Genomic DNA, 17651 nt, shown 5'->3' on the forward strand with positions numbered 1-17651 from the left:
AATAGGTAGAAAATCCCACAGACTTCCAGCTAGGTCCCTTTTAAAGGAAACGTGTCACCAAAAACTTTATCTGCTAGTTAAAACCAGATGGCAACACACATCCTTTTTTCTATTCTCTATTTTCTAAACATGATTATGAGGGCGGCCATCTTGCCTGAGCTGTTCTTAAAAGCATTTTGAAAACAAGTTTATGGCAGCCCCATGGTCTGGAGGGTACCTAATTGACTTCTATGGGTGAGGTTTCCAGGCATGCTCTGTGACCTGTGCAGATTTGACAGTCAACTATTGTGCATGGTGGATTCTGTCTTATTTTTATTTTGCATGTAATGATATGTCCTCTATATACCGAGATGATAAGCAGGTAACTGCAGTAAAATCTATACACCCCAAGAAGTGGTGCCTATTAGGCCAGTGGGAAACTACAGGATTTTAAGTTTTTTGTTGAAAAATGTTAAACAAAAACACAAAACACTGGTATTCTGGTTAGGAAAGAGTTAACAGAATCTTCTCTTTGGAAACAAAAGTCAATTTCATTAGCAAATCACAACTACTGCCTATATGAAGACATCTTTGTCCTATGTGGGCCCTCCATAAACCATATTACCTGTCAAGAAGTAAAAGGCAGTAAGGCACGCAATATATAAAATGACAGACTTAGTATTGCCCATATACTTTATTTCTGGCTCTGTGTGTAATGAATACAGTCAGAAGTGTTGGCAGGAACTGTACAAGCACTGAAATGCTGCCCACAGTACATTTTACATCACCATTTAACATGAAGCAGATAGAGTAGCTTTCCTGCTGACCTTTAAAAATGTAGGCACAAATCAAGAGAACAATGGAAAAAGCAGTGTGCTAGGGCAGGCAATATGCATAAATAATGACTTAATTCATTGTTTCTACATCAAAAGATCCAAGTTTAGAGGCTGCAGAGCGTTATCACTGCAGTGCCAATTTTACAAGTAAAAAACAGAGAAAACCTGTAATAAAACATTGCGACTATTGATTCCTTTTAAAACAGAAGCCAGTAAGTGATTGGTGTGGTCAGATGGGCAGGCACGCCGGAACTGTGGGGATGTGTAAAATTGAGCACTGTCAAACCAGTGTAAAATTTCTTGGTTTCTCATGGAAAAAAAAATTTAAACTACTCTTATTTTCTTCTTCTAAACCACAGGTTCAGTATTCTCGGTTTCGCCCCTTGCATCGCGTCATCTCTTTACAAGTTATAATTCCTCTGGTCTTAGGAGTTCCAACAATTGAAAGAAAGCTTTAAATTATCTCAAACACCTTTTTCAATTCTACTATGAGCTGCCAGTCTGTTTTCTGCATCTCATCTCTAAACCAATTCTTTAAAGCATCAATCGACTGCCGGCTGATCTGGAATAGGAGCAATGCAGGAGATTAGTAAGAGAACACAACAAAGACCAACTTTATGTGATGCACGAGGTACAGCAATGTCAAGTACAAGGCAGGCTATTGTAGGACCGTCATCTTATAGAACAGGGCTTCTTGCCCTCAGCAGATGGTTATCTCAACTGATTTGTCAGCTGATCCAAGCATAAAAGGAGACAGTATACAAAACTGCAGTCAATGCAGTTCAGATCGGAGTACATGGCTAGAACATACATTACCAAATGGTAATTGTGGGTTATGCTCATTTTGTAGCCAGTTGATTGGGAATAAATATATTAACTTGCTTCCACTTAAATATGAGATCAGGTAGTCTATCACTTGTTCTGATTTTGTAGTTTATTGGATTATGTGTCCTCGTGGGTTCCATTATATAGGGGAAAAACTATTTTAACATAGAGAAAACATGGGAGGTGTGGGAGATGACCAATATCTCCCCATCCTGAAGTATCTAAAAATGTCATTTCAGTACCACCTTTACCCTAAGAACCCAGTACAGAACTAATTTTAGGAATTACTGCAATATGTTTTTTATCACTTACCTTGCTAACAAGGTGATCTGTAGCCTCAAAATGTCTTCCAAACATCTTCGGAGACTCCCCAGGGATAGGTTCTATCTTCACGCAGACCTCTTGGCCCTTTTTTGCCGTATCTACAGTCTTGTGGTTGATCTCAATGCTGGTCACTATCCCAATATCTACAAACTAAAAAGGACAAAGTTTACTTTTAATAAAGAATCTACTAAAATACATGAACTTTGCTAAGGAAGTGCTTGCATACACAATGGATGTTTGTCCAAGCCAACTGGAACAGTGCATTTTTACTGGGTATTTAACTTCATTTAAAAAAAAATTGCAACCACACACTGCAAAAGTCCCTAATTTTTAGGGTATATACTCAGCTAGTAATCAGGTAACCAGTTGTAGTGTATTGGAGAAGTAGAAATAAGCAGTTTCAGTGTAGTATAAAAACCAACAGATCTTGGACAAAAAATTATGGCCTATTGTGAATGACCAAAATGTTTACTTACATTCTTACTTGGTACGCACATGAGTGTCCCCTGTTTAAGCTGACCAGCTTCCACAATCACTCCCATGACAATAGGATCACGAGAATTAAAGATAAACTGAGGAAGAATTCTTATTTTACATGGGAATACTGCAATATGTCTGTAAAAAGGTAAAAAAGAAAGCAGCATTGGATTTAGACAATAGATAAAATGGGAAATCAATAAAAAATAAAACTAAAAAAATCACCAATGAAATATCCAGGGATCCTACAAACACTAATTGTGGCTCATACTGTAGTAAAGGGAACCTGTCAATCTTAAATGGATTATCCCACAAATTGAAGACTGTTTTCACATATCTGGGAGGACTTGCTTCCACAATTTCTTTCACCGTCCAGAGAGATATAGCTGTATATTTAGATTAAGATGGAAGTAGATGAATGAATTAAAAGGTGTCTGAACCGCTCCTTCTCTATGAAAATCACCACACCAGCACTGAGGGGAGGGGAAGCTACTGAGCATATTAGCCCACACCAGAATACAGAAGGCGGCATACCAGGGGGCGCTATGAGAGAGAACAATGTAATATGCATTAAAACATTCTTATTTTATTGCATGTATATTGCAATAATAATTCATTTGAAATGCCTTATTTATTGCATAGTAATGCTTTTCATGGGATAATCTCTTTAATGATCTCTTGAATCCCTTTATTTCTTGAAGGGTAAATTTTCTGTATTTGAGCCTGCATTTTTTTAAGAAACACAAATAAAAATGGTCAAGGACATTCCTGACTTAGGCTTGCAGAATCACCTGTGTGAAGTTGGCACCCCATGTTCTTAAATTTCAAAAAGAAATACACCATTAGTTTGTGCTGATTTGTGCCGCTTCGGTTCCTGAGATATTGCGCGTTAGATTTTTATGAAGCCCCGCCCACTTTCCACCCCATGTTCTTAAATGTCAAAAAGAAATACACCATTGGTTTGTGCTGCAAAAATGAACGTTTGCGCCGCTTTGGTTTCCGAGATATTGCGCGCTTGATTTGATGAAACCCCGCCCACTTTCCACCCGATGTTTTTAACCCTGACCCTAGACCCCCCAGGTGTGCTGCAGCTTGCCCCCCCTCCCCCCACAACTTTTTTTGGGGCACAAGCATTTAATTTTTTTTTCTGCGTACGCCGACTGTGGCCGGCATCTTACCATTCGGCCACTGTTAGCGCATCGCACACCCCACCGCTGATCAACTTCGGACAGTTGATCAGCGAGTTTGAATTTTTTATTTTATTTTTTCAAATTTTTGGGCCTTTTTTAAAAATGTATTTATTTATTTTTGTGTCTGTAAGTTTAGGGTAAGTTAGCGAACACCCGTGCCCCCACACACACCAAATAAAGTTTCACGCACATACACACTCCCCTATGGCCCGCCGGATGTTCTCGGCTGAGGAGGCATACGCCCAGCTTGCCTCCGAGTCCGAGAGCCCCAGTGAGGACGAGGATGACCCCACTTTCCTTTTATCATCCGCGTCCTCCTCATCATTTAGCGATGATGATGAGCCCCCAAGGAGGCGGAGACGCCGCCAAGCAGAGCAAGGGGACCGCCATGCTAGGGACCCTGTGGCCCACACTAGTACGAGCAGCTCTGGGGCTCGTACTAGTTTTCCGGGCCACCAGTTAAGTCCACCGGAGCCCCCTGCCGGTGAACTTGTCTGGTATACCCCAGAGCGTTTTGAGCCCGTGATTCCTGATTTTGTAGGCCAACCAGGAATCCAGATTTCCACAGTGGGCTTCACTGAATACGACTACTTTAGTCTTTTTTTCAGTGACCACTTTGTGAATCTGATGGTGGAGCAAACAAACCTGTACGCCCAACAGTTCATTGCTCAACACCCGGACTCCTTTTTGGCTAGGCCCGGTGGCTGGACTCCGGTCAGTGCAGCCGAGATCAGGACGTTTTGGGGCCTTGTGCTGCACATGGGCCTAGTCAAGAAAAGGAGATTTTTGTGAAACTCACCTGTAAAATCTTTTTCTCGTAATTTCCATTGGGGGACACAGACCATGGGTATAGCTTAGAGATATTACTAGGAGGGACACTATGCAAAAAAAGAAGCTCCTCCTCCTCGGGCTATACCCCCAGGCACCTCCAGGAGAACTTCAGTCGTTGCAAAAGCAGTAGGAGAAGGAGAACGGAAACAAAACATTATGGAAACCATCACACAGCACACCCTAAGGCGTAAACCAAAAAAAAAAGGGGGCGGGAGCTGTGTCCCCCAATGGAAATTACGAGAAAAAGATTTTACAGGTGAGTTTCACAAAAATCTCCTTTTCTCGTTCATTCCATTGGGGGACACAGACCATGGGACGTCCCAAAGCAGTCCATGGGGTGGGAAAAAAGAACAAATCCAACACCGCCAGGAATAAACGTCCAGTAGTCAAACCGGAACCACAGCCTGCAATACCCTGCGCCCAAGAGCAGCATCAGCCGAGGCCAGAGAGTGTAACTGATAAAACTTTGTGAAAGTATGTAAGGACGACCAAGTGGCCGCCTTACACAACTGGGAAACGGATGCGCGATTGCGTCTAGCCCAGGAAGCACCCACTGCCCTTGTGGAGTGAGCGGTAATCCGCGACGGCGGAACGTGGCCGCGAGCGCGATATGCCGCAGCAATAGCGGAACGGATCCACCGCGCCACGGTGACCTTGGAAGCCGCCAGGCCCTTACGGGACCCTTCAGGAATCACAAAGAGAGAGTCTGAACGCCGGAAGGAAGCGGTAGCCCCCAGGTACACCTTCAGGGCCCTGTCGACGTCCAGGGAGTGGAGAGCGCATTCCTTGGGGTTCACCGGAGAAGGACAAAAAGAGGGCAGGACAAGATCCTCGTTAAGGTGGAAGGGAGAAACCACCTTGGGCAAAAAAGAAGGCCCCGGCCTGAGCACCACCTTATCCTGGTGAAAGACCAGAAAAGGTTCCCGGCAGGAAAGTGCGGCCAGCTCCGAAACCCGCCTGATGGAGGTTATGGCCACCAGAAAAACTACCTTCCAGGTGAGTAAAACCAGAGAGATCTCCCTCAGAGGTTCAAAAGGCGCCGCCTGAAGGGCGCGCAGAACCAAGTTGAGATCCCAGGGGGGCAAGGGAGGCACATACGGAGGAACCGAATGCGCCACCCCCTGCAGGAAGGTTTTTACAGGTCTCAAAAAGGCAATGGACCTCTGAAAAAAGATAGCCAAAGCAGAAACCTGACCCTTTAAAGAACTGAGCGACAGACCCATGTCGAGGCCGGACTGGAGAAAAGACAGCACCACTGGGACAGAGAAACGTAGGGGCGAGTAGCCCGATTTCTCACAAAACACCAGGAAGGCTTTCGAGCCCTGATCATGGTTCTTACCACCGCATCAGAGAAGCCTCTCTTCCTCAGGATGGCGGTCTCAACAGCCACGCCGTTAAACGCAGCTGTCGTGAATTCTGGTGGAAGAGCGGCCCCTGAGACAAGAGATCCTCTCTGTCGGGCAGAGGCCACGGGACGTCCGCCAACATACGAGCGACGCTGGAGAACCAGGCGCGACGAGGCCAATCCGGAGCGATGAGAATGGTTGGTATCCCCTCCGCCTCGATCTTGCGCAGCACCTTCGGCAACAGAGGAATCGGAGGGAAGACGTAAAGGAGGCTGAACCGCTGCCATGGAAATACCAGCGCGTCCACCCCGTCCGCCCGTGGGTCTCGAGCGCGGGCAAGATACACCGGCACCTTGTGGTTGAGCCGGGAAGCCATCAAATCTACGTCCGGACGGCCCCATCGGTGGCAGATGTCCTCGAACACCTCCGGATGGAGAGACCACTCTCCCGGATCCACCTTGGTGCGACTCAGAAAATCCGCCGTCCAATTGTCGACTCCCGGGATGTACACTGCCGACAATACTGGAACATGAGACTCCGCCCATAAGAGGATCCTCGCTACTTCCCGCATTACTGCCCGACTGCGAGTCCCGCCCTGATGGTTGACATAAGCCACAGCCGTGGCATTGTCCGACTGAACCCGCACCGGGCGAGTCGCCAGGAGAGGAGTCCAATGGGAGAGGGAGTGGAAAATCGCCCTCAATTCCAAAACGTTTATCGGGAGACGGGATTCCTCCGTCGACCAGACACCCTGAACAGTGAGGTTCCGGAGAACACCTCCCCAACCGATGAGGCTGGCGTCGGTGGTGACTATCGTCCAGGAGAACGGAAGGAAGGACTTTCCTGACGATAGGTTCAGGGGAGACTGCCACCAAGGGAGAGACGCTCGAACTTGCCGGGACAGACGAACAGGAGTTTCTAGACCCCGAGGGTTCTTGTTCCAGAGGGCAAGGATCATCTGTTGTAGCGGACGAGTGTGAAATTGGGCGTACGGAATCGCCTCGAAAGAGGAGACCATAAGGCCCAGCACCCGCATGCACTCCCGAATGGTGGGACGTGGAGAGCGTAGAAGGAGCACCATTGCCAGACGAATCTGGGAAGCCTTGGAATCTGGAAGAAACACCCGAGAAATCGAGGTGTCCAAGATCATCCCCAGGAACGAGAGTCTCTGGGAGGGGTGCAGAGAGGACTTGGGGAGATTGATCAGCCATCCGAACCGTTCCAGGGATTGAACCGTGATTCGGATGCTGTCCTCGGCCTGTGGAAGAGACGGAGCTTTTATCAAGATGTCGTCTAGGTATGGTAACAAAGAGATGCCCCTGGTGCGAAGAAGCGCCATGAGAGGCGCCAGAATCTTCGTAAAAACTCGAGGGGCGGTTGCCAACCCAAAAGGTAGGGCGACGAACTGGTAATGACGCCCCCCTATGGCAAAGCGCAGAAAGCGATGGTGGGACTCTGCAATAGGGACGTGCAAGTAGGCGTCTTGAATGTCCACAGACGCGAGAAATTCTCCTGGAAGCAGAGAAGCAATAACGGAGCGAAGGGACTCCATGCGAAACTTCCGCACCCGTAGAAACTTGTTGAGAAGTTTTAGATCCAAGATTGGACGCACTGACCCCTCTTTCTTTGGAACAACGAACAGGTTTGAGTAAAAACCTGTCCCTTGCTCTTCTGGGGGAACGGGGGAAATGACACTACGGTCCAGAAGAGAGGAGACCGCAAAAAAGAGGTCCGAGGCCCTGGCTGGATCCCCCGGAACGCGAGAAGGGAAAAAACGTTCCGGCGGGCTGGACGCGAACTCCAACTTGTAGCCGGACGTCACCACTTCCAGAGCCCAGGCGTCCTGAACGTGAGCCCTCCAGACCTGTTGAAAGGAGAGCAGACGGCCCCCCACCACGAGGGGTGGGGGCACCCCTTCATGCGGAGGGTTGCTTGGGAGCAGGAGGACGGGCTGACTGCGCCCGAGGCCGCCAAGAAGGCTGGGGCTTGAAGAAAGGCTTCTTGCGGGAGTCCTGGGACCCCCCTGCCGATGAGGATGACGGCGTCCTGGCAGTGGAGAAGCGACGAAAGGACTGGCCCCGGAAACCTGAAGGCCGAGACCGAAAGGGACGCTTGGTCCTGGGCTGGGGTAGATGAGTGCTCTTGCCCCCTGTTGCGGCAGAAATGAATTCATCTAGTTGAGCCCCAAAGAGCCTGGACCCTTCAAAGGGAAGGTTAGCGAGGGATCGCTTGGATGAGGCATCAGCATCCCACACCTTCAGCCAGACCTCCCTGCGCTGAATGACAGAGGGCCGAAATACGGGCAAAGAGGGAGCCGATGTCCATTGAAGCCTCACAGAGATATTTAGACGCTTGAGACATCTGGATGATAAAATCCAGAGTATCTGCAGAGGCGTCCTGCTCTGACAGATCCTGGTGGTGGCGCTGCAACCACGTTGTAAGGGCTCTGGCGACCCAAGCCGACGCAAAGGCCGGTCGCAGGGAAGCGCCCGCCAGCGAGAAGATGGACTTGGAAAGTGAATCCAAACGTCTGTCCACCGCATCCTGCAGAGAGGAACCGTCTAGGACGGGAAGGGCCGTGTTCTTGGCTAACCTGGCCACCGGAGGATCTACCTTAGGGGAAGAAGTCCACTTTTCCACTGTGTCAGCTGGAAAAGGATAAAGCGTATCCATACGCTTGGTGGCCGAAAATTTTTGATTAGGTCGATCCCAAGCTTTTGATAGGACCGCAGTGAATTCCTCGTGAATAGGGAACACGGCGGACTCCTGTTTCTTGGGTGGAAAAAGGGAGAACTCCCGACTAGTGGAGGGAGGAGAATCCCCTTGTATATTAAAAGTGTCACGGACAGCTGCCACCAACTCGGTTACCATGGTGGAAAGCTTAGGCAGGGGTTCCCGCTCCGTGACTTCGTCCGATCCGGACAATTCCCCATCGGATTTGCGCTCCCTGCGAGGGGGAGAGTCAACCGGGCATGCCTCAAGGCGAGGGGGAGAAGCGGAGTCATCCGAGGAGGAATGCTGCCGCTCACGCTGCCTTTTAGAAGTCAGACGCCCTCTGTGAGAGTCGCTGAGAGGGGATGGAGTGGTGGATGCCACTACTGGAGTAGTAGCCGCCATGCGCTCCATGAAGGACATGGCTGCCTTGGCAACTAAGGCCAGATCAGCTGCCGCATTAGACATGGCGGAGGCCCAGGCGGGTACCGCTGGATCCGCAGGGGCAGAGGGAGGACCGGGCTGAGCAAGAGAAGGAGGCTGATCCTGTCCGGGAGCAGGGCATGAGTCACAGGAACCAGTGACAGAAAAAGGCCTAAGGCATATTTTACATGACTCCAGTGGAGCCTGAGAGGAAGCCTTGGAAGGCTTAGGGGCCCCAGGTTTAGGCATGATGGTATTCCAAAAAAGATTTCCTACCAGGTTGCTGCAATTCCTACCACCCAGGCAACAGCAGAAGTCTCCGGTCACCGAGAACTGAGGAGCTGCACGGCCGCAATCCAGCAGAGTCTCCGGCGTAGGGAGAGACAGAGCTGGACGCCGAGGCTCCGCCCCCTTGGACGCGTCATTGCGGCGCGAAATAAGCGCGCGCGCGCGCATTTCAAATACACCCCTTCGCCAGATACGGCGCAGCAGGGGTTAATATCGGGAGGAGCAGGCCGGCGGGAGCTGCAGAGAGCGCAGCGGCCATAAGATAAAATACACTCCTTCAGTGCCAAGATTGCCGCCGATGCGGCCATAGTCTGAGCTGCAGGCAGGTATCAGTGGAATCACCAGCCCTCCCCAGAAAGGCCCCCTCCCAACGGGAAAAAATGCCCCCAGCCGGTCCTTCTCTAGCTCACCTCAGGTCACAGAGCGCCAGACAGACGACATGAAGGGGTGGGGGGAGGGGGGGAAAGGAGGGAGATTGAAGCAGGCAATACTTATCTGCACAGCATGCTCCCTCGATGTCCAGACCAGCAGGGATTCACCTCTTCAGATGTCTGACTCCAATCAAGGAGAGCAGTGCTCTGGTGGAGGGTAGGCAGCAGGTGTCCCAGCAGCTGGTGGGATGCCAGAGCTAACATGTCGAGTCTGGATCCACTTTTCTTCTGTGGGGGAAAGGGAGGTAGCCAGGAACCTTCAGAAGACCGTGGCAGACCCTCCACAGGGGCCAGGAAAGCGCAATGCTGACCTGCGTCCCCATCTGAAACCAGAAAAAAATAACAAACAGGAGAAGAATAAATGTCAACCTCCTTGAACGGACACTAAGCAAAGACTGAAGTTCTCCTGGAGGTGCCTGGGGGTATAGCCCGAGGAGGAGGAGCTTCTTTTTTTGCATAGTGTCCCTCCTAGTAATATCTCTAAGCTATACCCATGGTCTGTGTCCCCCAATGGAATGAACGAGAAACCTAGTGTCAGGCATTACTGGAATGGGGACGTCCTCTACCAGACCCCACTCTACTGTATGGCCATGACACGCTCCCGGTTTGAGGCCATCTTTAAATGCCTGCATTGTGCAGATAATGCAGCATTTCCCAAGGTGATCCTGCTTATGACCGCCTGTACAAAATCAGGCCGGTCATCGATCACTTTGGGGCCAAATTTGTGCAGGCCTATGTACCTGGAAGGGAGGTCGCGGTTGATGAGTCTCTCATTGCTTTCAAGGGGAGACTAATTTTCCGCCAGTATGTTCCCTCTAAGCGGGGGAGGTATAGCGTGAAGCTGTACAAACTTTGTGAGAGTACCTCAGGGTACACGTACAAGTTTTGTGTGTACGAGGGGCGAGATTCCCGTATTCAACCCCCAGAATGTCCCCCCACTCTGGGTGTTAGCGGGAAACTTGTGTGGGACCTTATGCACCCACTGCTAGATAAGGGTTACCACCTGTACATGGATAACTTTTATACTAGTATCCCCTTGTTCCAGTCCCTTGCCGCCAGACCCACATCCGCTTGTGGGACCGTGCGGAAAAATCAACGCAGCCTCCCTACCCACCTCCTCCAGGTACCTATCCCCAGGGGTGCGTCCCGTGCCCTTACCAGTGGAAACCTGTTGCTGGTCAGATATAAGGACAAGAGGGATGTCCTTGTACTGTCCACAATTCACGGTAACGGCATCACCCCTGTCCCTGTGCAAGGTACCGCGGCAACAGTCCTCAAGCCCGATTGCATCGTCGACTACAATCAGTATATGGGAGGAGTTGATCTCCCTGATCAAGTCCTCAAGCCATACAATGCCATGCGTAAAACCCAGGCATGGTACAAAAATGTTGCGGTCTGCTTGGTGCAGGTTGCCTTGTACAACTCTTTTGTGCTGTTCCGGAGCGCTGGCAACACAGGGACATTCCTCCAGTTCTATGAGGCAGTCCTCAAGACCTGATCTTTTCGGACTGGGAAAGAGCAGGCCGGAGTACCTCGGGAACTGGAGGCTCCCGGATCGTCCCTGGCCAACACTTTCCAGGTGTGGTACCCCATACTGGAAAGAAGGGACGGACCCAAAAAAGGTGCAGAGTGTGTCACATGAGGGGGATACGAAAAGGACACCACTACTCAGTGTGACATGTGCCCCAATCATCCGGGCCTCTGCATTATTGGTTGCTTCAGCGAGCACCACACTTCCATGGAGTACTAAATTTATGTTTCCCTTCCCTAATTTAGCCACTGACAATCGGATAAAAAAAACTATGGTTCTCAGACTTGAGACACTAAAACAAACAAAAAAAATTTTTTCAAAAATATTTAGTAAAACTAAAATAAAATAAAAAAGTACACATATTAGTTATCGCCGCGTCCGTAAGAATCTTCACTATAAAAATACCCCATGACCTAACTCCCTCAGATGAACACGGTCAAAAAATAAAATAAAAACTGTGCAAAATTATTATTTTTTTTTGTCAAATTGTAATAGCAAGCGATCTAAAACTCATATGCCCCCAAAAATAGTGCCAATAAAACGGTCCTCTCATCCCACAAAAAATGAGCCCCTACCTAAGATAATCGGCTAAGAACTAAAAAAAAAAAAAACTCAGACTATGGAGATACTAAAATGTTTTTTTTTTCTGCTTATCTAGCAGTGGGTGCATAAGGTCCCACACAAGTTTCCCGGGGGGGGGGGGGGGGGGGGGGGGGGGGGGTTGTACGTGTCATGGCCATACAGTAGAGTGGGGTCTGGTAGAAAACGTCCCCACTCCAGTAATGCCTGACACTAGGTTTCTTGACTAGGCCCATGTGCAGCACAAGGCCTCAAAACGTCCTCATCTCGGCTGCACTGACCGGGGGTCCAGCCACCATAAAAAAATCCTATTTTTTTTTCATGGAAAACAGTTCGCGGACCCATTCAAGTCAATGGGACCGTGAAAAAACGCGGAGGCACACAAGATTGTCGTCCGTGTCCGTATTATTCCGATCATTTGCATGGCAAACTTGACTTAGATTTTTTTTTACTTTCCTTCATGTCTCGTGATCCTCCAAAAATAAAGGAAGACACACGGAAACAAAAATGGAAACGGATCACGGAACCCCATTTTGCGGAACGGAACACAACAACGTCGTGTGCATGAGGCCTAAACCTGACAAAAAATAAATAAAGAAGGCCAAAAAAAATTGAATTTTGTATTTTTTGTATTCAAACTCGCTGATCAACCCTCCAAAGTTGATCAGCGGTGGGGTGTGCGATGCGCTAACAGTGGCCGGACGCTAAGGCCTAGTTCACACGAACGTATGGCTTTTATAGTTTTTTGCGGTCCGTTTTTCACGGATCCGTTGTTTCAGTTTTTGAGTTCAGTTGTGTTTCCGTTTCGGTTCCGTTTTTCTGTATGGCATATACAGTAATTACATAGAAAAAAATTGGGCTGGGCATAACATTTTCAATAGATGGTTCAGCAAAAACGGAACAGATACGGAAGACATACGGATGCATTTCCGTTTGTGTTCAGTTTTTTTTGCGGACCCATTGACTTTAATGGAGCCACGGAACGTGATTTGCGGCCAAATATAGGACATGTTCTATCTTTCAACAGAACGGAAATACGGAAACGGAATGCATACTTTTTTTTTTTTTTGCGGAACCACTGAAATGAATGGTTCCGTATACGGAACACAAAAAAACGGCTCGTAGACCCGCAAAAAAAACGTTCGTGTGCAAAAAAAGTTATGGGCAAGCTGCAGCACAAAGCGGCGCAAACGTTCATTTTTGCAGCACAAACGAATGGTATTTCTTTTTGAAATTTAAAAACATGGGGTGGAAAGTGGCTGGGGTTTCATCAAATCAAGCACGCAATATCTTGGAAACCAAAGCGGCGTTCATTTTTGCGGCACAAACGAATGGTGTATTTCTTTTTGACATTTAAGAACATGGGGTGCCAACTTTACACAGGTGGCAGAATCCCATGTTGCTTCAGAAACAACTCAAATGTGTGGAGTTCTTTACAGTTACAACAAATCTGCTGCATGTGAATGCACCTGAAAAGGTGACAGATCCACTTTAAAGGGAACCAGTCACTACAAAATGATTTCCAATCTGCAGGCATCAAGTCATAAAGCAGAAAGATATATTGTTTAGTGGGGATAGATTCTCTTTAAAATGTAATTTTTTTTAATTAAACCTCTGATCGTTCTATGTTAAGGTGTCCAGTGGGGGGTCCTATGAATGAGTGATAGCATACAGAGAAAGACAGAGAGCTGTCAAACACTGAAAGGACCACCTACCAGACTCCTAAATCAGGAACAAGCAGAGATTTAAAAAAATTACAAGTTACATTGAATCTTTTGCTGCTGCAACATGACTTGTTTCCATCAGGTTTTTCTAGCCAAGGATTCATTGCAGAGTAAATTCATTTGAAATGGTGTTCGTTGGTCAGAATATTTACCCTATGCTTTTAATCAGACATGTATGATATCCACTTGTTAAAATAATAAGTCATTTTATCTAAAAACGGGTGTCAATCCAGAAAAAAAAAAAAGACTAATTACCACTGAGCCCTTAATAGTAACGTAAACTTAAATATGTTGTTTTAGCAGAAGGGTATTATTCATCTGATACACCTGAGAACCGCTTTTGGAATTCACTGTAAAACTGCATGCAGTTTTCAGATGCAAGAAAAAACGGCTAGAAAAAAAATGAATTATCCTTTTACCCACAGGATAGATGCTAACTATTAGATTGATGGGGGTCTGGCCACTGAGAACCCCACCAATCAAGCGGGGACCCCTGAAATGAATGGCGCGGCAGGTCAAGCATGTGCACTCCATCTCTGACTGCTGGAAATAGCAAAGTGCTTGTACTCCGCTATCTCCAGCAGTCCCATAGAGATGAATGGAGTGAAAGTGTTCATGCGCAACCTGACGCTCTATACATTTTGGGGGCCCCACAGTGTATGGGGCTCCTATTCTTATAATCAGTGGAGGTCCAGCTATCCTGTGAATAGGGTATAACTTGAAATAACCAGAATACCACTTTAAGAGCACAGTCAAGAAGAAGGCCGCAGTCTAAACACAGATTACTTACTTGAACTCTTCTTGCTTCTGTTTCTTGTAATCCTGTCTATATTTGGTGAAGGCATCAAACAAGTGGTAGATGATTTCAGCACTAAAAATACGTACACCCAAACTATCAGCCATTTCTTGAGCTTCTCTTTCAATTCTTACATCAAAGGCTAAAATCACAGCATACCTGAGAAGGGAGGAGAAAAAAAATGAATTTTAAACATCTTTGTACAATTATAAGTATAATGCCCCACCGAGACTCCAAATTACATCTGTAATAGTTTTTCTGAGGACTACCATCTAAAGCCATTAAACAAAATGTCTCCATTATATGAATAACTGTGAATGCTGGCAGCCTGCTGTATATGGGAAAGGAAGCATGACAACGCATGCACCGAAATGAATGGGCTATCACAGTAATGCCCAGACGAGTCTCATCCTTCAAAGGCCCAGATTCTATTGACTTCGCAGCTCAATTCAGTCTGCATTTTAGTGCAAAAATGTTGCATCTTGTGTTTTAAGCAGTTTTTGTTGCAAAGCTCGGCAAGTGGGTGTGGCCTAATGAGAAAGGAGGTATGGCCTAAAATGTGAGATAGGCAAAATTTTGCTGTAGTTGCGAAAATCTGAAAGAACGTAGGAAAACTTGTAGACAGGCAGTCCATAGAGTAATTATACAAACCAAGTCAATGTGATAAATCTGGTGCATTTAAAGGGATTCTGTCACCTCTCATAACACAAATTCAGATTTTAAACCTGTCCTGCTCCACAGCTTACCTTGAATCGGCTGTGCTGTTCTATATTGTAATCCGTCCAGTAGTTTTGCAGAAAAACGACTTTTATAATTATGCAAATTAACCCTTCCTCCAAAATCCCTAACCGCCCACAGCGTCTCATCCCTCTCCTCCCCCTCCCTGACGGCCGAGCGAAGTCTCGCGCAGACGCAGTACCCACTGAGGGCTGCGCCAGTGCGATTTGCTGGAGACTGAGGGCAGGAGCTTCATAGTCGTCACTGGGCATGCGCCGAGCCCAGTGACGTCCGATGCTCGCTCTTCCCTCAGTCTCCAGCAAATCGCACTGGCGCAGCCCTCAGTGGGTACTGCGTCTGCGCGAGACTTCGCTCGGCCGTCAGGGAGGGGGAGGAGAGGGATGAGACGCTGTGGGTGGTTAGGGATTCTGGAGGAAGGCGTTTTGGGCACTGTAAGAGGGGCGTTACTGGGCACACAAAGAGGAACATAACGCCCCTCTGGGCACCTTCAGGGTTAATTTGCATAATTATAAAAGTCGTTTTTCTGCAAAACTACTGGACGGATTACAATATAGAACAGCACAGCCGATTCAAGGTAAGCTGTGGAGCAGGACTGGTTTAACCTCTTAAGGACATAGGGCGTACAGGTACGCCCTTGTGCCCTGGTACTTAAGGACACAGGGCGTACATGTACGCCCTGTGTATTTTCGATCACTGCCGTGCGGCTGGCAGTGATCGGAACCCGGTGCCTGCTCAAATCATCGAGCAGGCACCTAGGCTAAATGCGCGGGGGGGTCCCGTGACCCCCCCATGTCGGCGATCGCGGCAAACCGCAGGTCAATTCAGACCTGCGGTTTGCTGCGATTTCTGAAGTTTCTGGTCCCCGCAGTCCCTGACCGCAGGGATCAGAAACTTTATATGCCATAAAAAAAGTTTTATTTACCCCCCCCTGCACCCCCGAATGATTTTTATGGTGGCGGGAGGTGCAGGGGGAGGGTTGCGGGCGGTGTGGGCGGTGCGGGAGGCGGGCGGTGCGGGAGGCGGGATCGCGATCCCCCGCCCGCCTCCCCTTGTATAATCGTTGGTGTCTAGTGGGGATACCAGGGTGCCAGCACATTGCTGGCACCCTGGTATAAACGGCTGACATCTGCGATGCGATGTCAGCCGTTTAACCCTTTCCATACAGCGGTCCGTACGGACCGCTGTATGGAAAAGGTTAACAGCGCAGGGAGCTCCCTCCCTCTCCCATCGGGGGGCTGCTGTGCCTTTGCAGCCCCCCGATGGGGAGGGAGAGAGCCCCCAGAGAGCCCCCCGAGAGATCCCCTCCTTACCCTTCCCCGTCTGCGAAGTTCTGAGCAGTACTGAGCAGACGGGGAAGGTTCCCATGGCAACAGGACGCCTCTCAGGCGTCCTGCTGTCCATGGTGCTGAACAGATCTGTGCTGAATGGCATAGATCTGTTCAGTGTAAGTAAAATACAGTACAGAACAATATATATTGTACTGTACTGTATTATTCAGACATCAGACCCACTGGATCTTCAAGAACCAAGTGGGTCTGGGTCAAAAAAAAGTGAATAAAAGTGAAAAAAAAGTAAAAATCAAAAAACACATTTATCACTGATAAAAAATGAAAAAAATAAAATTCCCTACACATGTTTGGTATCGCCGCGTCCGTAACGACCTGATCTATAAAACGGTCATGTTACTTTACCCGAACGGTGAACACCATAAAAATAAAAAATAAAAAACTATGATGAAATTGAAATTTTGCCCACCTTACTTCCCAAAAAAGGTAATAAAAGTGATCAAAAAAGTCGCATGTACGCCAAAATTGTAACAATCAAACCGTCATCTCATCCCGCAAAAATCATACCCTACCCAAGATAATCGCCCAAAAACTGAAAAAACTATGGCTCTTAGACTATGGAAACACTAAAACATGATTTTTTTTGTTTCAAAAATGAAATCATTGTGTAAAACTTACATAAATAAAAAAAAAGTATACATATTAGGTATCGCCGCGTCCGTATCGCCCGGCTCTATAAAAATATCACATGATCTAACCCCTCAGATGACCACCGTAAAAAAATAAAAATAAAAACGGTGTAAAAAAAGCCATTTTTTGTCATCTTACGTCACAAAAAGTGTAATAGCAAGCAATCAAAAAGTCATATGCACCCCAAAATAGATGCCAATCAAACCGTCATCTCATCCCGCAAAAAATGAGACCCTACTTAAGATAATCGCCCAAAAACTGAAAAAACTATGGCTCTTAGACTATGGAGACACTAAAACATTTTTTTGGTTTTAAAAATGAAATCATTGTGTAAAACGTACATAAATAAAAAAAATTGTATACATATTAGGTATCTCCGCGTCCGTGACAACCTGCTCTATAAAATTACCACATGATCTAACCTGTCAGATGAATGTTGTAAATAACAAAAAAAAAACGGTGCCAAAAAAGCTATTTCTGGTTACCTTGCCGCACAAAAAGTGTAATATAGAGCAACCAAAAATCATATGTACCCTAAACTAGTACCAACAAAACTGCCACCCTATCCCGTAGTTTCTAAAATGGGGTCACTTTTTTGGAGTTTCTACTCTAGGGGTGCATCAGGGGGGCTTCAAATGGGACATG

The 17651-nt window shown here is 47.4% G+C and overlaps 1 protein-coding gene across 4 annotated transcripts in view; it reads right to left on the reverse strand.

Moving 5' to 3' along the window:
* Window positions 1-654: 654 nt before the first annotated feature.
* The window catches only part of EIF5B (eukaryotic translation initiation factor 5B), a 115903-nt gene continuing 98906 nt past the window's right edge, over window positions 655-17651 (reverse strand). For all 4 annotated transcript variants that reach the window (XM_040425097.1, XM_040425096.1, XM_040425095.1 and 1 more), the window contains 4 exons: window positions 14287-14451; window positions 2441-2579; window positions 1953-2114; window positions 655-1377 (listed from right to left, as the gene is read on the reverse strand). In XM_040425097.1, the coding sequence (XP_040281031.1) occupies window positions 1270-1377; window positions 1953-2114; window positions 2441-2579; window positions 14287-14451 (574 nt within the window). In that variant the 3' untranslated portion in view covers window positions 655-1269. The remainder of the gene's footprint in view (window positions 1378-1952; window positions 2115-2440; window positions 2580-14286; window positions 14452-17651) is intronic.

This window comes from Bufo bufo, chromosome 3 (genome assembly GCF_905171765.1).
Source record: "Bufo bufo chromosome 3, aBufBuf1.1, whole genome shotgun sequence".
Taxonomy (NCBI): Eukaryota; Metazoa; Chordata; class Amphibia; order Anura; family Bufonidae; genus Bufo; species Bufo bufo.